Source organism: Hyla sarda, chromosome 4, assembly GCF_029499605.1.
Source record: "Hyla sarda isolate aHylSar1 chromosome 4, aHylSar1.hap1, whole genome shotgun sequence".
Lineage (NCBI taxonomy): Eukaryota > Metazoa > Chordata > Amphibia > Anura > Hylidae > Hyla > Hyla sarda.
Genome location: NC_079192.1, coordinates 28,660,474 through 28,684,587, shown reverse-complemented (window position 1 = coordinate 28,684,587; position 24,114 = coordinate 28,660,474). Strand labels below are relative to the sequence as shown.

The following is a 24,114-nucleotide window of genomic DNA, read 5'->3' as shown; positions in this document are numbered from 1 at the left end:
TATAGTGTATACAGCTCTGTACAGGTATATACTGCCCTTATATATACTGATCATACTGGTATATAGTGTATACAGCTCTGTACAGGTATATACTGCCCCTATATACTGATCATACTGGTATATAGTGTATACAGCTCTGTACAGGTATATACTGCCCGTATACACCGATCATACTGGTATATAGTATATACAGCTCTGTACATGTATATACTGCCCTTATATATACTGATCATACTGGTATATAGTGTATACAGCTCTGTACAGGTATATACTGCCCGTATACACCGGTCATACTGGTATATAGTATATACAGCTCTGTACAGGTATATACTGCCCCTATATACTGATCATACTGGTATATAGTATATACAGCTATGTACAGGTATATACTGATCATACTGGTAGATAGTGTATACAGCTCTGTACAAGTGAACCCCCGGAAATGTATCCCATAGATGACGTCATCTGTACAGGTGAGCTCCCGGAAGTGCTTCCCTCACACCTCTTGTACAGGTGACTCCGGATATGACGTGCATGGGCGGTTTCGGGTGTTCCCGGAAGTGTTGTCTCAGGTGTGTGGGCGGGGCCGCGTGTGTGGGCGGGGCCGGCGAGTTTCGGGCAGGTGAGACGCGTTCTGTATCAATTTGTATTATTATCGATCAGGTACAGATGAGGGCGGCGCGTGACGGCGGGTGACAGGTGATCGGGTGTGTGTGGGGGAGATTCGGGTGTGTTTGGGGACAGGTGCAGCCATCCCTTCCACCTGTGCACTAGGTCTGCTGGGACTTCTAGTTCTCCCTTTTAAAATTTAGATTTATGTGTATATTTATGTATTTTTGATCTAATTTCATTATGACAGTGTTTCCCAACCAGAGCACCTCCAGCTGTTTCAAAACTACAACTCCCAGCCTTCGGCTGTCTGGGCATTCTGGGAGATGTAGTTTTGCAACAGCTGGAGGCTCTCTGGTTGGGAAACACTGTCTTATGGGAGTTGTAAGAAACTCAAAAAAAAATAAAAAATTATATATATAATAAAATGTATTTATTAATTAATTTTTATTTTGGGGGGGGAAATGGTGTGTATTTTTATATATTTTTTTTGGGGGGAGGTGTTTGCGCAAAAATGTTTAACATTTGTAAAAAAAAAAAAAAAAAAAAAAAAAAAAGTCACTATTGATAAATCCCCAAGCGTCACAAAAAGCCAAATTCTGCTTCTTTTTGACCCAACTGCGCCAAATTTTGCATATATTGAGGGATAAAAACGTAGAGGATAAAACGCCAAAACTAGAATGCCTGTACACACTATTGTTTTCTTTTTTTTTTTTTTTTTTGGGGGGGGGGGGGGGGGGGGGGTTGAAAGAAGCCACAAAAACTGCATCTTGGGAGCAAATAAAAAAGAGGGTACAGACATGTACCATTGTGTCTCCAGCTGTTGTAAAACTACAACTCCCAGCATGCCCAGACAGCCGAAGGCTGTCCGGGCATGCTGGGAGTTGTAGTTTGGCTAGAGCTGGAGGCACCCCTGGTTGGGAAACACTATATACTACTATATAGTCCAACATGCTAGGAGTTGTAGTTTTGCAACAGCTGGAGGCGCCCTGGTTGGAAAACACTGATCTATGGTATGCTAAGTAATTTTCCGCCATATTTAATGCCTCTTTCTTCCTAGGAGTTGCACCCCTGGGCGCTTATAGACCGAGTGGAATATTGGCCTTGATGGATCCGTCTACACTGCTGCTGCCGCTCTTCGTCGCTCTGTCCGGTCTGTGCCTGGCATTAGGTGAGTGGTTAGGTGTATATATGTGTGTGTATATATATGTGTGTGTGTATATATATATTTAAAGAAGCAAGTTTTATTTATTTTTTCCCATATCATGCACACCCATCATCATTAGTCCTACAGTGCCATCTGTTTTATGCCAGCACAGCTGCATGTGATTTTTCACTGTAACTGGGTCATGTGATCACCAGTCTGACCAACAAAAAATGAGTGTTTAATGTGTTGGAGGATGTGATCAGTCCTGGGTCAGCTGACTTCCTGTGACTACAGAATGACCTCATTGCCTATCAGATTCCTCCTGTTCTCTCCAGCTCTATCTATATACTGCTGCTATATTTATAGGATCTGGATATTTAGTAACACCTCCCCTTCACCTCTATCTGTATACTGCTGCTATTTCTATGGGATCAGGATATATAGTAGTGATACACCTTCCCTCCAGCTCTACCTGTATAGTGATGCAGCTATCTTTATAGGATGAGGATATGCAGTAGCTATACACCTCCCCGTCTAGCTCTATCTTTATACTGCTGCTATCTCTATGGGATCATAAATTAGTTATATACCTCTCCTGAACCTCTCTATATACTGCTGCTGCTGTCTCTATGGGATCAGGTTATATAGTTTTACACCTCCCCCTCCAGCTCTATCTGTATACTGCTGCTATCTCTATGGGATCAGGATATATAGTAATTAAACACCTTCCCTCCCGCTCTATGGGGGGGGGGAGATTTATGAAAACATGTGCAGAGGAAAGCTTGCCTAGTTGCCCATAGCAGCCAATCAGATTGCTTCTTTCATTTTGCAGAGGCCTTGTTAAAAATGAAAGAAGCGATCTGATTGGTTGCTATGGGCAACTGGGCAAGCTTTCCTCTGCACAGGTTTTGATAAATCTTCCCTTTTGTGTATACTGCTGCTATATTTATAGGATCTGGATAAAGTATAAAATATATAGTAGTTATACACATCTCCTCCAGCTCTACCTGTATACTGCTGCTATCTCTATGGGATCAGACTATATAGTAGTTATACACATCTCCTCCAGCTCTATCTGTATACTGCTGCAGCTATCTCAATGGGATCAGTATATATAGTAGTTATACACATCTCCTCCAACTCTATCTGTGTACTGCTGCTGCTATCTCAATGGGATCAGGATATATAGTATTTATACACCTCCCCTCCAGCTCTATCTGTATACTGCTGTTGTTATCTCTATAGGATCAGGATATATAGTAGTTATACACCTCTCCTCCAGCTCTATCTGTATACTGCTGCTGCTATCTTTATGGGTTCTGGCTATATAGTAGTTATTCACCTCCCCTCCAGCTCTATCTGTATACTGCTGCAACCTCTATGGAATCAGAATATATAGAAATTATATATCTCCCATAAAGGTTTGTTCACACATTGCGTTTCATGCTGAAATTGTTGGTTTTCTCAAGATCGCAGCAAAAATTTAGTTTTACTGCTATTGTGCAAATCAGCTTACAAATGTGACAAAAATGCCCCTGTAGACTGCACAAAATGTGACCTCCCCCCCCTCCCCTTACACTGTATAGTGTCATATGTATACTATATAATACTGCACTGAGACTGTATATATAGTATACACCAGTGGTCTCCAATCTGCGGACCTCCAGATATTGCAAAACTACAACTCCCAGCATGCCCGGACAGCCAACGGCTGTCCGGGCATGCTGGGAGTTGTAGTTTTGCAACATCTGGAGGTCTCCAGATTGGAGACCACTGGTGTATACTATATAATTAGAGATGAGCGAACTTACAGTAAATTCGATTCGTCATGAACTTCTCGGCTCAGCAGTTGATTGCTTATCCTGCATAAATGAGTTCAGCTTTCAGGTGCTCCTGTGGGCTGGAAAAGGTGGATACAGTCCTAGGAGACTCTTTCCTAGGACTGTATCCACCTTTTCCAGCCCACCGGAAAGCTGAACTAATTTATGCAGGAAAAGTCATCAACTGCCGAGCCGAGAAGTTCGTGACGAATCGAATTTACTGTAAGTTCGCTCATCTCTATATATATAATGCTGGGAGTTGTAGTTTTGCAACATCTGGAGGTCTCCAGGTTGGAGACCACTGGTGTATACTATATAATGCTGGGAGTTGTAGTTTGGCAACATCTGGAGGCCTCCAGGTTGGAGACCACTGGTGTATACTATATAATGCTGGGAGTTGTAGTTTAGCAACATCTGGAGGTCTCCAGGTTGGAGACCACTGGTGTATACTATATAATGCTGGGAGTTGTAGTTTGGCAACATCTGGAGGCCTCCAGGTTGGAGACCACTGGTGTATACTATATAATGCTGGGAGTTGTAGTTTGGCAACATCTGGAGGTCTCCAGGTTGGAGACCACTGGTATATACTATATAATGCTGGGAGTTGTAGTTTGGCAACATCTGGAGGTCTCCAGGTTGGAGACCACTGGTGTATACTATTTAATGCTGGGAGTTGTAGTTATGCAACATCTGGAGGCCTCCAGGTTGGAGACCACTGGTGTATACTATATAATGCTTGGAGTTGTAGTTTGGCAACATCTGGAGGCCTCCAGGTTGGAGACCACTGGTGTATACTATTTAATGCTGGGAGTTGTAGTTATGCAACATCTGGAGGCCTCCAGGTTGGAGACCACTGGTGTATACTATATAATGCTGGGAGTTGTAGTTTAGCAACATCTGGAGGCCTCCAGGTTGGAGACCACTGGTGTATACTATATAATGCTGGGAGTTGTAGTTTAGCAACATCTGGAGGCCTCCAGGTTGGAGACCACTGGTGTTATACTATATAATGCTGGGAGTTGTAGTTTAGCAACATCTGGAGGCCTCCAGGTTGGAGACCACTGGTGTATACTATATAATGCTGGGAGTTGTAGTTTAGCAACATCTGGAGGCCTCCAGGTTGGAGACCACTGGTATACACTTTTGTTGATGTCCACATCATTGTGTCACAGTTTCTCATCCTTCTGTGACTTATTCTCTTTCAACGTCTCTTCCTCCTCCAGACGGTTTCTGCCTTATGTAAATTCCCGATGTGTCATTAGATTGTGAATCATTGCCGCGGTGGGGGAGGGTGACTATATATAAAGTATGTGACCCCCCCCCCCCCCCCCCTGACACTCATACAGTGACACATTGCTTTTGTATACCTTTTTGCTGTTGTTCATTGTATGTATGATACTTTTATGGTTGTTATTCCTGATATCGAAGGAACGTCGGGGAAATGTCTGTGCGGGTGTCAGGTAGTTTATTGTTTATAAGCTGAGATCCGACCGCCGTCCTTCCAGATTCCCGTTCTGTCCGGGACCGGCTGCCAAGCCTCCAGCTGCCTCCTGTAAAGCCTTTGTACCTGCGCCATCTAATAACCCTGCTGTATATCTGTCTGTCTCGGGATCAAGTAGTGTTCAGTCACGAGACTGGTATATGGCAGAGAGATACAGATTGGGGGGATTAAGTGCTGCACGTGACAGGCATACCTGAGCTTACACATATAACTGGAAGTTGGGAAATGTTTAGGTGGGAGGAGGGTCCGGCGGTATCTCAGCGTAGACGACGTCCCGCTTGGCTGATCGCTTTTTACCTTATTTGCCAACTTTTGAGAGAGGATGTTGGAGAAGAATAGAAGGTGGTGCGTGCAGCACACTGTAGTTTCTGGGCTATAAGCACTGCCCACCTACAGACTACACGCCGCCACCTGTAGATACAGACTACACACCAGACCCCCTAACATACAGACTCCATATCTGATAGCATAAGCTAATACAGGCCCCAGACCAGATAGCATTCACTCGTACAGACTGCAAACCAGAACCATAAACACATACCCCAGACCCCTAAACACATAGATTGAAGCTCACATACCCCAGACCAGACCCCTAAACACATAGATTGAAGCTTACAGACCACTGACCAGACCCCCTAAATACATACCTACTACACGTCATTGCCTAAACACATTAAAACTTCACAACATATAATTCAGACCACAAATCGGACCCCCTCAGTGCATACAGACTGCAGATCAGTCCCCCTAAACCAATACAGTTCACGCACCAGTCCTCTAACAACGTACAGACCCCAGATCTGATGGCGTAAGTTAATACAGGCCCCAGACCAGATAGAATTCACTCGTACAGACTGCATACAAGACCCCTAAACACATAGATTGAAGCTTACAGACCCCAGACCAGACCCCCTAAATACATACCTACTACACATCATTGCCTAAACACATACAGACTGCAGACCAGACTACCCTAAACAAATAAAAACTTCACACCCTACAATTCAGACCACAAATCAGACCCCCTCAGTGCATACATACTGCAGATCAGTCCCCCTAAACCCATAGAGACCAGGCACCAGGCCTCTAACAACATACAGACCCCCGATCTGAACGCATAAGCTAATACAGGCCCCAGACCAGAAAGAATTTAGTCATACAGACTGCAGACCAGACCCCTACGCACATAGACCACAGACCAGGACTCCTGAACAAATGCAATCCACAGACCAGATTCTTAAAGGGGTACTCTGTTGCTCAGAGTTTTGAACAAACTGTTGCGAACGCTGGAGCCTGTGCCGGGAGCTCGTGCCGTCACGCCCCGCCCCCTCACTGCAAGTCTATGGGAGGGGCGTGAGGGCTGTCACGCCCCCACCCATAGACTTGCATTGAGGGGGCGGGGCCATGACGTCACGAGCTCCCGACTCCAGCATTCGGAATAGTTTGTTCCAAACGCTGAGCAGTGGAGTACTCCTTTAACAACGTACTGACCCCAGATCTGATGGCCTAAATGCTTATAGATGGCAGACTAGACCTCCTATAGGCATACAGACCACACACCATTACCTAAACACATACAGACTGCAGATCAGACCCCTAAACACATAGGGGGAGATTTATAAAAAAAAAAACTGTGCGGAGGAAAAGTGGTGCAGTTGCCATAGCAACCAATCAGATCGCTTATTTCATTTTTCAGAGGCCTTTTTAATAAAAAGCAATCTGGTTGCTATGGGCAACTGGTCCACTTTACCTCTGCACAAGTTTTGATAATTCTCCCCATAGTCTGCAGACCAGGGCTCATAAACAAATATACGCCAAAGACCAGATACATACAGACCCCAAATATAATGGCATCAACAAATACAGGCCTCAGACCAGATGGCCTAAACACATAGGGGGGAGATTTATCAAATACTGCCCATAACAACCAATCAGATCGCTTCTTTGACTTTTCAGAGGCCTTGTTTAAAATGAAAGAGGCGACCTGATTGGTTGCTATGTTTAAAGACCACAAATCAGACCCCCTAAATGCATACAGACCGCAGACCAGACCTGTCTAAACAGATACAAACTGCAAACCACACCCCTAATGCCTTAAAGGGGTACTCCGGTGGAAAACTATTTTTTTTTTTTTTCAAAATAAACTGGTGCCAGAAAGTAACATAGATTTGTAAATTACTTCTATTTAAAAATCGTAAGCCTTCCAGTACTTAGCTGCTGTATGCTCCACAGGAAGTTCTTTTCTTTTTGAATTTCTTTTCTGTCTGACCACAGTGCTCTCTGCTGACACCTCTGTCCAGAGCAGGAAAGGTTCGCTATGGGGATTTGCTCCTACTCTGGACAGTTCCTGACATGGACAAAGGTGTCAGCAGAGAGCACTGTGGTCAGACAGAAAAGAAATTCAAAAAGAAAAGAACTTCCTGTGAAGCATACAGCAGCTGATAAGTACTGGAAGGCTTACAATTTTTAAATAGAAGTAATTTATAAATCTGTTTAATGTTCTGGCACCAGTTTATTTAAAAAAAATAAAAATAAATGTTTTTCAGTTGAGTACCCCTTTAAGGCATTCAGACCACAGTCCCGACCCCCTCAACACATCCATACTGCAGACCAGACCCCCTAAACTCATACAGACCACACCAGTCCTCTACCAATATACAGACCCAGAACTGATGGCATAAAGCAGTGAAAGTCCCAGACCCCTCAAACATATACAGACCCCAGACCAGACCCCTAACATACAGGCCCCAGACCTGATGACGTAAGCACCTTCAGACCACAGTCCAAATCCCCTAAACACAACCAGACTGCAGACCAGACCCCCTAACAACATACAGGTCCAGATCTGATGACCTAAGCACCTTCAGACCATAGTCCCGACCTCCTCAACACAACCAGACTGCAGACCATACCCCCTAACAACATACAGGCCCCAGATCTGATGACCTAAGCACCTTCAGACCGCAGTCCAAATCCCCTAAACACAACCAGACTGCAGACCATACCCCCTAACCACATACAGGCCCCAGATCTAATGACCTAAGCACCTTCAGACCGCAGTCCAAATAACCTAAACCCATCCAGACTGCAGACCAGACCCCCTAACCACATACAGGCCCCAGATCTGATGACCTAAGCACCTTCAGACCGCAGTCCAAATAACCTAAACCCATCCAGACTGCAGACCAGACCTCTAACAACATACAGGCCCCAGATCTGATGACCTAAGCACCTTCAGACCGCAGTCCAAATCCCCTAAACCCATCCAGACTGCAGACCAGACCCCCTAACAACATACAGGCCCCAGATCTGATGACCTAAGCACCTTCAGACCGCAGTCCAAATCCCCTAAACACATCCAGACCACACATCAGACTCCATATAGGCCCCAGATTTGATGACATAAACCAATACAGGCCCCAGACCAGATGGTGTAAACACATACAGACCGCAGACCAGACCCCCCAACATAGATGGAAGTCATAAATGCCAATAGCTGTGTGGTAATATAGCAATGGCCGCCGGCTGCTGACATATCTGTACTATATCTGGGCACCTCCACATATGCCTTTTAGTGAGGGATAATATATGACCGCTGGCGTACTGATGGCGCAGTGATTGTGTGCCTATGTGGAGGCGGGCGGAACGGCGTCCTCACGTCTTGTACCACACCTGGATGACTGATGGTGACATGTGGTAATAGTACAATGGCTGAACTCATAAACATCTATGGAGAAGGATTACAGCCCCAGCCTGTGTGTCCTCTCCTCACTTACTATTATTATTGTGTCCTGATACATTGGGTGGTGGCAGTATGGAGGAGGAGTTTGCAGCCTGTATCTAAGTTATTATACTGTCTGGTGTATCTAAGCCAGTGTTTCTCAACCAGGGGGCCTCCAGCTGTTGCAAAACTGCAACTCCCAGCATGCCCGGACAGCCAGAGGCTGTCCGGGCATGCTGGAAGTTGTAGTTTTGCAACAGCTGGAGGCACCCTGGTTGAGAAACATTGATCTAAGCCTATGGTGATGCTGTCACCATTTATTAAAACGCTTAATTAAAGGGGTATTCCAGGAGAAACCTTTTTATTTATTTATTTTTTATAATTATTAATAATAATAATAATATTATTATTATTATTATTTATTATTAAAAAAAAAAATATATATATATATATAATTTTTTTTATTATACTGTCTGGTGTATCTAAGCCAGTGTTTCTCAACCAGGGGGCCTCCAGCTGTTGCAAAACTGCAACTCCCAGCATTATATATAGAGATGAGCGAACTTACAGTAAATTCGATTCGTCACTTCTCGGCTCGGCAGTTGATGACTTATCCTGCATAAATTAGTTCAGCTTTCCGGTGCTCCGGTGGGCTGGAAAAGGTGGATACAGTCCTAGGAAAGAGTCTCCTAGGACTGTATCCACCTTTTCCAGCCCACCGGAGCACCTGAAAGCTGAACTCATTTATGCAGGATAAGTCATTAACTGCCGAGCCGAGAAGTTCGTGACGAATTGAATTTACTGTAAGTTCGCTCATCTCTAATTATATAGTATACACCAGTGGTCTCCAACCTGGAGACCTCCAGATGTTGCAAAACTACAACTCCCAGCCTCTGGCTGTCCGGGCATGCTGGGAGTTGTAGTTTTGCAACAGCTGGAGGCACCCTGGTTGAGAAACATTGATCTAAGCCTATGGTGATGCTGTCTGAGGAACCATTTATTAAAACGCTTAATTAAAGGGGTATTCCAGGAGAACTTTTTTTTTAATTTTTATATTATTATTATTTTATTATTTTTTAAAATGTTTAAATATATTAACTGGCTCAAAAAAGTTAAACAGATTTGTAAATTATTTTTATTAAAAAAATCTTAATCCTTCCAGTATTCTTTAGGGGTTGTATACTACAGAGGAAATGCTTTTTTTTTCTTTTTGGATTTCTCTTCTGTCACGAACACAGTGCTCTCTGCTGACCTCTGCTGTCCATTTTAGGAACTGTTTGCTGACCATTTTAGGAACTGTCCAGAGCAGGAGAAAATCTCCCATAGCAAACAGTTACTAAAATGGACAGCAGAGGTCAGCAGAGAGCACTGTGGTCGTGACAGAAGAGAAATCTGAAAAGAAAAGCATTTCCTCTGTAGTATACAGCCGCTAATAAGTACTGGAAGGATTAAGATTTATTTTTTTTTTTTTAATAGAAGTAATTTACTATAGGTGTGGAGAAGCAGAAAAGGAGAGGGCACACGAGCGAGTTACTTCACCTGTAGTAGAGATACAGTGTAGTATCTGTGGCCTACAACAACGTCTCCTGCGGGGTGCAAGTATCAATAAATGCAATGAAGAAAGCACATACGTGCACTCACCGCTCAGCGGAGACAGCTCGGTGTGGGAGTCCGGTTCACGGAAAGCTGGGTCTCGGCATCGGCGCAGGTAGATGGGCGCTCGGAGGCTACGCCGGCTGTTTCACAGCGTGCTTCTTCCGGCCTCAAGAAGCACGCATTCACGTGTGAAACAGCCGGCGTAGCCTCCGAGCGTCCATCTACCTGTGCCAATGCTGAGACTCAGCTTTCCGTGAACCGGACTCCCAGACCGAGCTGTCTCCGGTGAATGCTTTCTTCATTGCATTCATTTAAAAATCTGTTTTCATTTTCTGGCACCAGTTGGTTTAAAAAAAATAAATAAATTTAAAAAAATCCACTGGAGAACCACTTTAATCCTTCCAGTACTTATTAGCTTCTGAAGTTGAGTTGTTCTTTTCTTTCTGACAAGTGCTCTTTGCTGACACCTCTGCTTGTCTCAGAAACTGTCTGAAGCATTAGTGTTTTTTTTATGGGGATTTGCACCTGCTCTGGACACTTCCTGAGACAGAGTTGTCAGAGAGCACTATGTCAGACAGAAAAGAACTCCACTTCAGCAGCTGATAACTATTGGAAGGATTAAGATTTTGTAATAGAAGTAAATTACAAATCTGTTTAACTTTCTGGAGCGAGTTGGTATGAAAAAAGTTTTTCACTGGAGTCCCCCTTTAACGTGTGATGCGATCTGTTTCATGGGATCACATTAGATACATGGGGAGATTTATCAAAATCTGTGCAAAAGATAGTTGCTGAGTTGCCCATAGCAACCAATCAGCTCGCTTCTTTCATTTTTAACAAGTCCTCTGCAAAATGAGAGAAGCGATCTGATTGGTTGCTATGGGCGACTTTACTTTTGCACAGGTTTTGATCTCCCCCACAGTTCAGAAGACAGTATGTACAGCCTATAGTGTGTGATACTGTGTGCTGAGCCGGTATATCTAAGCTTATCGTGTGTGATACTGTGTGCTGAGCCGGTATGTCTAAGCTTATCGTGTGGGATACTGTGTGCTGAGCCGGTATGTCTAAGCTTATCGTGTGTGATACTGTGTGCTGAGTCGGTATGTCTAAGCTTATTGTGTGGGATACTGTGTGCTGAGCCGGTATGTCTAAGCTTATCGTGTGGGATACTGTGTGCTGAGCCGGTATATCTAAGCTTATCTTGTGGGATACTGTGTGCTGAGCCGGTATATCTAAGCTTATCGTGTGGGATACTGTGTGCTGAGCCGGTATATCTAAGCTTATTGTGTGGGATACTGTGTGCTGAGCCGGTATGTCTAAGCTTATCGTGTGGGATACTGTGTGCTGAGCCGGTATGTCTAAGCTTATTGTGTGGGATACTGTGTGCTGAGCCGGTATGTCTAAGCTTATCGTGTGGGATACTGTGTGCTGAGCCGGTATGTCTAAGCTTATCGTGTGTGATACTGTGTGCTGAGCCGGTATGTCTAAGCTTATCGTGTGGGATACTGTGTGCTGAGTCGGTATGTCTAAGCTTATCGTGTGGGATACTGTGTGCTGAGTCGGTATATCTAAGCTTATCGTGTGTGATACTGTGTGCTGAGCCGGTATGTCTAAGCTTATTGTGTGGGATACTGTGTGCTGAGCCGGTATGTCTAAGCTTATCGTGTGGGATACTGTGTGCTGAGCCGGTATATCTAAGCTTATCATGTGTGATACTGTGTGCTGAGCCGGTATGTCTAAGCTTATCGTGTGTGATACTGTGTGCTGAGCCGGTATGTCTAAGCTTATCGTGTGGGATACTGTGTGCTGAGCCGGTATGTCTAAGCTTATTGTGTGGGATACTGTGTGCTGAGCCGGTATGTCTAAGCTTATTGTATGGGATACTGTGTGCTGAGCCGGTATGTCTAAGCTTATCGTGTGTGATACTGTGTGCTGAGCCGGTATGTCTAAGCTTATTGTATGGGATACTGTGTGCTGAGCCGGTATGTCTAAGCTTATCGTGTGGGATACTGTGTGCTGAGCAGGTATGTCTAAGCTTATTGTGTGGGATACTGTGTGCTGAGCCGGTATGTCTAAGCTTATCGTGTGTGATACTGTGTGCTGAGCCGGTATGTCTAAGCTTATCGTGTGTGATACTGTGTGCTGAGCCGGTATGTCTAAGCTTATCGTGTGGGATACTGTGTGCTGAGCAGGTATGTCTAAGCTTATTGTGTGGGATACTGTGTGCTGAGCCGGTATGTCTAAGCTTATCCTGTGTAAATCTTTCTGCTAAACTCGTATATCTAAGCCTATCGTGTGTGATACGACTACATACACCGCTCGGCAGACCAGATCACACAATAGACATACAAATTCAGCACACAGTATCACGCTTGCTTAGATACATAAATCGGCTCACACATACCAGCTCAGTACACAATATCACTCTTGCTTGGATACATAACCCAGCACACAGTATCGCACAAAATAGGCTTACATACACCGCTCCGCAGACTATATCATGTCTGAAACATAGCTCAGCAGACTGTATTACACGTGACCGGCTTAGATACACTGGTCCAGTAGCACAACATCCCACGTGAGATTTAAACACAACAGCTCAGCAGACGTTATCACAGATGATAGGCTTAGATACAACATATCAACAGGCAGTATCACACATTTGCTGAGCTGTGTATCTAAGCCAATCATATCAATTTGTCTTATGATCTGATATATCTAAGCCTAATGTGTGATATGGTCTGGTGAGCTCTGTATTACATATTGCTTTGTATCCAACATGATAGGCTTAGATACACAGCTCGACACATGATATGGTCTGCCGAGCTGTGTATGTAAGCCTATTATGTATCTAAGCATAGCTAGTGTGATAGGCCTACATACAGTACAGACCAAAAGTTTGGGCACCTTCTCATTCAGAGTTTTCTTTATTTTCATGACTATGAATATTGTAGATTCGCACTGAAGGCATCAAAACTATGAATTAACACATGTGGAATTATAGACATAACAAAAAAGTGTGAAACAACTGAAAATCTGTCATATTCTAGGTTCTAGACACCTTTTTTGCTTTGATTACTGCTTTGCACACTCTTGGCATTCTCTTCATGAGCTTCAAGAGGTAGTCACCTGAAATGGTTTTCCAACAGTCTTGAAGGAGTTCCCATGATGCTTAGCACTTGTTGGCCCTTTTTGCCTTCACTCTGTGGTCCAGCTCACCCCAAACCATCTGGATTGGGTTCAGGTCCGGTGACTGTGGAGGTCAGGTCATCTGGATTGGGTTCAGGTCCGGTGACTGTGGAGGCCAGGTCATCTGGATTGGGTTCAGGTCCGGTGACTGTGGAGGTCAGGTCATCTGGATTGGGTTCAGGACCGGTGACTGTGGAGGCCAGGTCATCTGGATTGGGTTCAGGTCCGGTGACTGTGGAGGCCAGGTCATCTGGATTGGGTTCAGGTCCGGTGACTGTGGAGGCCAGGTCATCTGGATTGAGTTCAGGACCGGTGACTGTGGAGGCCAGGTCATCTGGATTGGGTTCAGGTCCGGTGACTGTGGAGGCCAGGTCATCTGGATTGGGTTCAGGTCCGGTGACTGTGGAGGCCAGGTCATCTGGATTGGGTTCAGGTCCGGTGACTGTGGAGGCCAGGTCATCTGGATTGGGTTCAGGTCCGGTGACTGTGGAGGTCAGGTCATCTGGATTGGGTTCAGGTCCGGTGACTGTGGAGGCCAGGTCATCTGGATTGGGTTCAGGTCCGGTGACTGTGGAGGCCAGGTCATCTGGATTGGGTTCAGGTCCGGTGACTGTGGAGGCCAGGTCATCTGGCGCAGCACCCCATCACTCCTTCTTGGTCAAATAGTCCTTACACAGCCTGGAGGTGTTTGGGGTCATTGGGGGAGATTTATCAAAACCAGTGTAGAGTGGTGCAGTTGCCCATAGCAACCAATCAGATTTCTTCTTTCATTTTTAACAAGGCCTTTGAAAAATGAAAGAAGCAATGTGATTGGTTGCTATGGGCAACTGGGCAACCTTTACTCTGCACAGGTTTTGATAAATCTCCCCCTATTGTCTTGTTGAAAAATAAATGATGGTCCAACTAAACGCAAACCGGATGGAATAGCAGCCGCTGCAAGATGATGTGGTAGCCATATAAATCCCCCAACAGTGTCACCAGCAAAGCACCCCCACACCATCGCACCTCCTCCTCCACACCATCGCACCTCCTCCTCCACACCATCGCACCTCCTCCTCCACACCATCGCACCTCCTCCTCCACACCATCGCACCTCCTCCTCCACACCATCGCACCTCCTCCTCCACACCATCGCACCTCCTCCTCCACACCATCGCACCTCCTCCTCCACACCATCGCACCTCCTCCTCCACACCATTGCACCTCCTCCTCCACACCATTGCACCTCCTCCTCCACACCATCGCGCCTCCTCCTCCACACCATCGCGCCTCCTCCTCCACACCGACGCGCCTCCTCCCCCCACACCGACGCGCCTCCTCCCCCCACACCGACGCGCCTCCTCCCCCCACACCGACGCGCCTCCTCCCCCCACACCGACGCGCCTCCTCCCCCCACACCGACGCGCCTCCTCCCCCCACACCGACGCGCCTCCTCCCCCCACACCGACGCGCCTCCTCCCCCCACACCGACGCGCCTCCTCCCCCCACACCGACGCGCCTCCTCCCCCCACACCGACGCGCCTCCTCCCCCCACACCGACGCGCCTCCTCCCCCCACACCGACGCGCCTCCTCCCCCCACACCGACGCGCCTCCTCCCCCCACACCGACGCGCCTCCTCCCCCCACACCGACGCGCCTCCTCCCCCCACACCGACGCGCCTCCTCCCCCCACACCGACGCGCCTCCTCCCCCCACACCGACGCGCCTCCTCCCCCCACACCGACGCGCCTCCTCCCCCCACACCGACGCGCCTCCTCCCCCCACACCGACGCGCCTCCTCCCCCCACACCGACGCGCCTCCTCCCCCCACACCATCGCCCCACACATCACACCTCCTCCTCCACACATCGCACCTCCTCCTCCACACATCGCACCTCCTCCTCCACACATCGCACCTCCTCCTAAACACATCGCACCTCCTCCTCCACACCATCGCGCCTCCTCCCCCACACCGACGCGCCTCCTCCCCCCACACCGACGCGCCTCCTCCCCCCACACCGACGCGCCTCCTCCCCCCACACCGACGCGCCTCCTCCCCCCACACCGACGCGCCTCCTCCCCCCACACCGACGCGCCTCCTCCCCCCACACCGACGCGCCTCCTCCCCCCACACCGACGCGCCTCCTCCCCCCACACCGACGCGCCTCCTCCCCCCACACCGACGCGCCTCCTCCCCCCACACCGACGCGCCTCCTCCCCCCACACCGACGCGCCTCCTCCCCCCACACCAGCACACCTGTGAAGTGAAAACCATTTCAGGTGACTACCTCTTGAAGCTCAACAAGAGAATGCCAAGAGTGTGCAAAGCAGTAATCAAAGCAAAAGGCGGCTACTTTGGAGAACCTAGAATATGACAGATTTTCAGTTGTTTCACACTTTTTTGTTATGTATATAATTCCACATGTGGTAATTCATAGTTTTGATGCCTTCAGTGCGAATCTACAATTATCATAGTCATGAAAATAAAGAAAACTCTGAATGAGAAGGTGCCCAAACTTTTGGTCTGTACTGTACACAGCTTGGCAGACCATCTCAGTTATCATAGGCTTAGATACATAACTAGTAGACAATATCTCACACAATAAACTTACATACCAGCTCAGCACACAGTATCACACTTGATATTGTCTACTGAGTTATGTATCTAAGCAAACCAAGTGTGATACTGTGGGCTGAGCTGGTATGTCTATTGTGTGAGATATTGTCTACAGAGTGATATATCTAAGCATATCTCACACAACAGATATAGACATTCCAGCTCAGCCCACAGTATCACACTTGGTTTGCTTTGATACATAACTCAGTAGACAATATCTCACACAATAGACATACCAGCTCAGCACACAGTATCACACTTGCTATACTTAGATACATAACTCAGCAGACAGTATATCGAAGTTCATGCTGTGTGATACGTTATGCTGAGCTTTAGTACCTATCCTGTGTGATACATGTCAGATTCCTGGACATCATGGAGCCTCTTCCACATCTTGGAGAACCTGTTCTCCTCAGGATAGTGAGCCGTCTTACCGGGTCAGAGACTAAAACTATTGCGTGATTGATAAAACACATCCGCTTCGCCTTGTCGTCTGTCCCCGTTTTTTTTATTTATTTTTTTTATCTCCGTTTCGGTTCCGATCTTGCAGGCTGTAAACGGATTAAAAACTGGTATAAAAAAAAAAATCCAATTCATGTCAATGGGATTTTTTTTTACAATCAATTTACATCCGTTTGTACCCGTCTGCGCTCATTTCCGTTTTTTTAACGGCAGAAAAAAACGCACGTGCAGTATTTTTTCTTCTGTCCAAAAAAATGGAAGAAAAAAAACGGATATAGTAAACTTAACATTGAAGTCTATGGAAAACAGTATCGGAGAGAGAGGGAGGGAGGGAGGGAGAGATAGATAGATAGATAGATATTACTGATTTTTTTTCCTGGATAACCCCTTTAAGGGTACATTCCTACACGGCGTATTTGCTGCGTATTTGCTGCTTCTCTGTTGAAGTCAATGGGTAGGAAAATACGCAGCACCAAATACGCAGCAAAATACGCCGTGTGGGAACGTACCCTAAATCTATTGAAATTTAAAAAAAAAATCCAGGACTATAGTATTTTTTGATGTACTGTATTTTTCGGGTAAGTTCATATTCTGGGCACAAATTTCACCCGGTCTCCTAGATCTTAAAGGGCTACTCCGCTGCTAGACATCTTATCCCCTATCCAAAGTCTAGGGAATAAGATGTCTGATCGTGGGGGTCCTGCTGCTGGGGCCCCACACCCCATGATCTCCCCCAGCACCCTGCATTCTAAACAAACGCCGGGTTCCTGCGACAGTAGTCGTGACTTCAATGCACACCCCCTCCATTCATGTCTATGGGAGGGGGCGTGTTGGCCGACACGCCCCCTCCCATAGACATGAATGGAGGGGGCGTGATGGCACAAGGGTGTGGCCGTACCCTCACAACCACTGCCTCCGGCTCTGAGCCTTCCGAACAAAATGTTCAGAACGCTGGAGTACCCCTTTAATCCCTCCTGGTCATTCCCGGTCTATCACTTTATGATCATGAGACGGGGACGTGACATCACACCATGCCCCCTCCATTCATGTCTATTCAGGTCTATAGACATGAATGGAGGGGGTGTGGTGTGATGTCACTAGGGGGTGTGGCCGTGACGTCACGTCCCCATCACAGAATGCCACACCCCCTCCCATAGATATGAATGGAGGGGGCTTGACGTGACTTCACGTCCCCGTCTCGGAGGCAGCGCTCGGCACACAATGCCGGGGGCTGCACCGAGATCGCGGGGGTCCTCAGCGTCAGGACCCCTGTGATCATACATCTTCTCACCTATCCCTTGGATAGGGGATAAGATGTATAAAGCCAGAATACCTCTTTAATGTTGCAGGATTTGATCAGGCAAAAATGTATAAATAATTTAAAACAGTCCCCTTAATGGATGCCGCCCTTGCAATGTGTCGCCTTAGGCACTGGCTGTCCCGTTCCATGTGTCAATTATGTCTCTGACCCCACCTATTGGGCATTGATGGCCTGTCCTTGGAATAAATCATCACTATTGTAGTGAACATTGACCGGGCACCCGTATGGGCATCTTCCGAGTCAGTTCCCATGGACCGGTAGCTTCCCCCCCTACACTGTGTGGCGGTCTATTACAGAGGGTTGTGTGCCCTCACCGCTCGGTTTGTGTTCTGCATAGATTGACTGAACCTGCCCGGGGCAGGAGGCCGACATGTCTGCAGCACCTTGCACAAGCCAGAATAGACTGACAGCGGTGCGATGTGCTGCCAGCGGCTGCCACGTGACTTATGGCATCTGAGTCTGGGATCTCTTGTGGTTCTGGGCACCCGGCCCGTTATTAATTGTAACCCCTCATCTCCTGGCACAATCCAGATTCTTCAAGCTTTTCCTTCAACCACCTCTAAAGTCCTCATAAGGGTCTCAAGACTGGAGGAGCCTCGTAATGTTTAACCTTAGTGAGAGCCCAACGTCTTACCAAGGTTAATAAGTAGGTGAGGAAAACATTGTGTTCTCCAGACGACCGTGGCCCCCGGACTCCATTACAGTCATTGAGAAATTCAACCTTATTTTTCTGCTTATTACACAAACCTAACCCCCCCGGGGGGTAGGTGTTCTCCATTCTTACATGCCTGGCACCTGGAATTTACACGTGCCAAGTTTGCCTCCTATGCCCTCTGGAGCTGGGTGGGGAAGTGGGCAACTTTGTCCTAAACAAATCCCTGCTATAAATTATATATTGTAGACATGTAAAGGATTGTCATAGAGTATACGAACATAGGTATGACCTCTATAGTAGTAATATTCTTGTATATAGGAGCAGTATTATAGTAGTTATATTCTTGTATATAGGAGCAGTATTATAGTAGTTATATTCTTGTATATAGGAGCAGTATTATAGTAGATATATTCTTGTATATAGGAGCAGTATTATAGTAGATATATTCTTGTATATAGGAGAAGTATTATAGTAGATATATTCTTGTATATAGGAGCAGTATTATAGTAGTTATATTCTTGTATATAGGAGCAGTATTATAGTAGTTATATTCTTGTATATAGGAGCAGTATTATAGTAGTTATATACTTGTATATAGGGAGCAGTATTATAGTAGTTATATTCTTGTATATAGGGGGCAGTATTATAGTAGTTATATTCTTGTATATAGGGGGCAGTATTATAGTAGTTATATTCTTGTATATAGGAGCAGTATTATAGTAGTTATATTCTTGTATGTAGGAGGCAGTATTATAGTAGTTATATTCTTGTATATAGAGGCAGTATTATAGTAGTTATATTCTTGTATATAGGAGCAGTATTATAGTAGTTATATTCTTGTATATAGGAGCAGTATTATAGTAGTTATATTCTTGTATATAGGAGCAGTATTATAGTAGTTATATTCTTGTATATAGGAGCAGTATTATAGTAGTTATATTCTTGTACATAGGGGCCAGTATTATAGTAACTTTATTTTTGTACATCGGAGCAGTATTATAGTAATATAGTATTCTATAGTGTGTGTATATATAGTATTCTTATTATTGAGCTTCTTTCTCGGATGTCTTAGTTCTTGATGTATAATTTTATTTTATTTACTTTTTTTTTTAGCTCAAAATGAGACTGCCACCACACCGGCCCCGAGCAGGCTCACGGTGAGTGAGATTTGATCTATAGGTTATGGGAGGCAGCATGGTCGGGTCTCTTCCAATTTCAATAAAGATGTTCAAAATCTCATTGAACAGGGGGAAACACTGACAAGCTCCATTCATGTCTATGGGAGGGGGCGTGATTGCTGTGTAGTGTGTGTACATATGGGCCCTGATTTACTATTGTAAACCCGACATGTTTTGTCGGATTGTGCGCCAGATTGTCTGCGCCAGAATTGAAAAAAAGCTCAAAAAGGGGGAGTGTCCCGACATTTTCACAAAAAAACTACATATTTACTAAGGTTTCCACTGAAAAATGTGGTGGATTTTTGCTGAGGAAAATCCGTAAGATCAGAGCACGTTTTAAAAAGTAAATAAAATAAAATGTAGGGAAACATTAGTAAATACCCTGGAAAAAAAAATTGGAGGGAATTAACCCTATTCAGGAATTTAGGTGCACTACTGTGGTAGATGTATACAGTGACATTGGCTAATCCCTCAACACTGATGTTAAAATTGAGACATTCGCCAGTGTATCCTTATATGATGGACATACCAGAGCCCGCACACCAACGCTAAGGTTTGCGGCCTCTGGTATGTCCTTCATATAAGGATATACTGGCGAATGTCTCAATTTTAACATCAGTGTTGAGGGATTAGCCAATGTCACTGTATACATCTACCACAGTAGTGCACCCATATTCCTTTATTGTATTGTTCTAATTGTTACACATCCACACCGCTTATCTGGTGTAGGATCCTATTGTGGCACTTGTAGTCCGCTGCAGGCATCCTCCATTGTATGCATTTTTATGCTGGGGATCGCCTCTAGCAATGGAATACAAGGGCCGGATCTGCTCCCCCAGTATAAATGCACAAACGCATGTGGGGTTGAGCACCTCCAGCCATTTGAGACCACGTTTTTTGTTGTTGAGGGAATAAACCCTCAAAGAAAACTCCACTCTTAGTAAATCAGGGCCCGTGTATATATGCTTATTTATTAGAGGATAACTTGTCTAGTGGGGGAGTACTCCTTTAAGGATCTTAACCAATGGATCCCAAACCAGTGGTCATGGAAACATCTGTTATATTTCTAGTTCTTTAGGAGATATATATACAGTGGTCCCCCGACATATGATGCTTCTGTGTGTCGGGCTATCGCTAAATCAGCTATCCAGCAGCGCTAACTTCTTCTGCTGCCGCCAGATAGCCGTTAAATGTGCCCTGCTGAATGATACTTGCATGTCCCTGCCGCTCCTGCCCGTCATTTCATTGCTGCCCTGCACCGTCGCTCTCTGTCGCCGTCGCCCCGTGATGATGGCGACTGAGAGAGACGGCGACGTAGTGACACAGCATCGGAGGAATGGCTAACTGACGGACCGGTGCGGCAGGCATACGTGAGTATAATCCATGGTACGAAGCCCTCAACATGGGTTCAACAAACGATGGTTCATCAGGAACCAATTACCGTTGTATGTTGAGGGACCACTGTATATGTATGTGTGTGTGTGTGTATATGTGTGTGTGTATATATATATATATATATATATATATATATATATATATATATATATATATATATATATATATATATATATATATATATATATATATATTAGCAGATATATCTGGTTGCTTCCAGTTACTATTCCATCCATATGGTGCAGATTTGTTGCCATGATCCCCAGTCTTGTCTGGTGAGGGATATATCCAAGGAACATCCAACCCCATTAACAACCATTCAATCTACTTTTCCAGGAATCCGAGCGGCTGGCGGCCATCATCGTCCCGTCTGTAGTTGGCGGTATTCTTTTAATCTGCATCGGCGTATTCTTCCTAATCAAAGTGAAAGAGAAGCGTCAGACGGAGGGAACGTACCGGCCAAGTAGCGAGGAGCAGGTCGGATCTCGGGTGGAGACCAACGCTGCCTTGAAACTTCCTCCAGAAGAGCGGCTGATATGACACGAGACCGGAGCAGGTATCAGAGACTCCCAATGAGAGCCTGGATAGCCATTCAACTACTGAGGCCAGTCAAGAGGAAGAGGGCAAAGTATGGTATATACACGGATTTGCCCGCGGGTGGTGTAGAACATTGTTACCGTGAAGACCTGTGGACAGCTGTTGACCATGTCTACGTTTGGTCCTCCATACCTTATGTCCTATACGCCCCTTGAGCCATGAATATAGGTCACGACCACCATGCTCATCGTCAATCTGATCTCCCCATAGACCAATAGTCTCCAAATTGCGGACCTCAAGCTGTGGCAAAACTACGACTCCCAGCATGCCCAGACAGCCAACGGCTGTCTGGGCATGCTGGGATTCGTAGTTTTGCAACAGCTGTAGACCAGTTCTGTAGAGAATCTTACAGGCCTGGCAATGCTCTTTGGGAAACAGTATATACTCAGTTATACTCAATAGTGCCACCTATTGGAGGTTTCTTTATAAAGCAGCTTTTTTTGGCCAGACGAGTTTCTTTAGGAACCCTTATATTTAGGCATAAAGTGTCTCCTGTCCGTCCGGGCATGCTGGGAGTTGTAGTTTTGTAGGTCCACATTTTGGAGACCACTGGGCAGTCACGCGATGAATGAGATGATGTTGGGGGTCTAATGCTTTCCCTTTCTTCATCATAAAACAGTATTAGATAAATAAATAAAAAAATATTAATAAATGGCTGCTGGGGTAAAACATCACATATGGCACAAACTTTTTTTTTTTTTTTGTTTCGTCCGATCCACATGATGGTTCACGTCTTTTTAATGCATTTTGTAGATAGCGAAAAAAATTTTTTTGTATTTATGCACCAAAAAAAAAAAATCAAAGATGGTGATAAACTGTACGACGATGTCTCATTTTAATTATTAATGTTTAATTAATAAATAAATAAATATATTTTCATGATTTTATCCACGAATGTTAGTTTTATTAGGTGAGGATACAGATGCCTATGACAGGGCAGATAAAAGGGAAAAAAATTGTATAGACATTTTTATATAGAATTTTTTTTTTTTTTTGTATTTTGTTGTTTTTCACATTTTGCCCCTTACTTTAGATTTTGTCCTAAAATGTTTCTGGACAGCGAGGCAGCCAAACTAGTGACATGATTAGCTGGAGGTCCACACAATGGATCAGGTCCTTACTAGTGACATCACATTCTGGGTCCACACAATGGATCAGGTCCTTACTAGTGACCTCACATTCTGGGTCCACACAATGGATCAGGTCCTTACTAGTGACATCACATTCTGGGGGTCCACACAATGGATCAGGTCCTTACTAGTGACCTCACATTCTGGGGGTCCACACAATGGATCAGGTCCTTACTAGTGACATCACATTCTGGGGGTCCACACAATGGATCAGGTCCTTACTAGTGACATCACATTCTGGGTCCACACAATGGATCAGGTCCTTACTAGTGACATCACATTCTGGGGGTCCACACAATGGATCAGGTCCTTACTAGTGACCTCACATTCTGGGGGTCCACACAATGGATCAGGTCCTTACTAGTGACATCACATTCTGGAGGTCCTCACAATGGATCAGGTCCTTACTAGTGACATCACATTCTGGGGGTCCACACAATGGATCAGGTCCTTACTAGTGACATCATAAGCTAGAGGTCCTCACAATGAATTCTGATCCTTACTAGTGACATCACATTCTGGGGATCCACACAATGGATCAGGTCCTTACTAGTGACATCACATTCTGGGTCCACACTATGGATCAGGTCCTTACTAGTGACCTCACATTCTGGGGGTCCACACAATGGATCAGGTCCTTACTAGTGACATCACATTCTGGAGGTCCTCACAATGGATCAGGTCCTTACTAGTGACATCACATTCTGGGGGTCCACACAATGGATCAGGTCCTTACTAGTGACATCATAAGCTAGAGGTCCTCACAATGAATTCTGATCCTTACTAGTGACATCACATTCTGGGGATCCACACAATGGACCATACCCTTACTAGTGACGACATAAACGAAGGTCCACACAATGGATCAGATCCTTACTAGTGACATCACATTCTGGGGGTCCATACAATGGACCATACCCTTACTAGTGACATCATTAGCTGGAGGTCCACACAATGGATCAGGTCCTTTCTAGTGACATCACATTCTGGAAGTCCACACAGTAGATCAGGTCCTTACTAGTGACATCCATTGTATGGACCCCCAGAATGTGATGTCACTAGTAAGGACCTAATCTATTGTGTGGACCCCCAGAATGTGATGTCACTAGTAAGGACCTGATCCATTGTATGGACCCCCAGAATGTGATCAGGTCCTTACTAGTGACATCACATTCTGGGGGTCCACACAATGGATCAGGT

General features: G+C 45.5%; 1 protein-coding gene across 1 annotated transcript; it reads left to right on the top strand.

Moving 5' to 3' along the window:
• Positions 1 to 525: 525 nt before the first annotated feature.
• CRB3 (crumbs cell polarity complex component 3) lies at positions 526 to 22,671 on the top strand. Its single transcript, XM_056569749.1, has 4 exons — positions 526 to 622; positions 1,670 to 1,780; positions 19,728 to 19,771; positions 21,524 to 22,671. The coding sequence occupies exons 1-4, from the start codon at positions 526 to 528 to the stop codon at positions 21,725 to 21,727; spliced, it is 456 nt and encodes a 151-aa protein (XP_056425724.1). The 3' UTR covers positions 21,728 to 22,671.
• Positions 22,672 to 24,114: the final 1,443 nt, after the last annotated feature.

Coding starts and splice junctions, on each gene's coding strand:
- CRB3 (XM_056569749.1), top strand. CDS start 526: ATGACGTGCATGGGCGGTTTCGGGTGTTCCCGGAAGTGTTGTCTCAGG. Junction 1,781..19,727: donor CGGTCTGTGCCTGGCATTAG/GTGAGTGGTTAG, acceptor TTTTTTTTTTAG/CTCAAAATGAGACTGCCACC. Junction 19,772..21,523: donor CGGCCCCGAGCAGGCTCACG/GTGAGTGAGATT, acceptor CTACTTTTCCAG/GAATCCGAGCGGCTGGCGGC.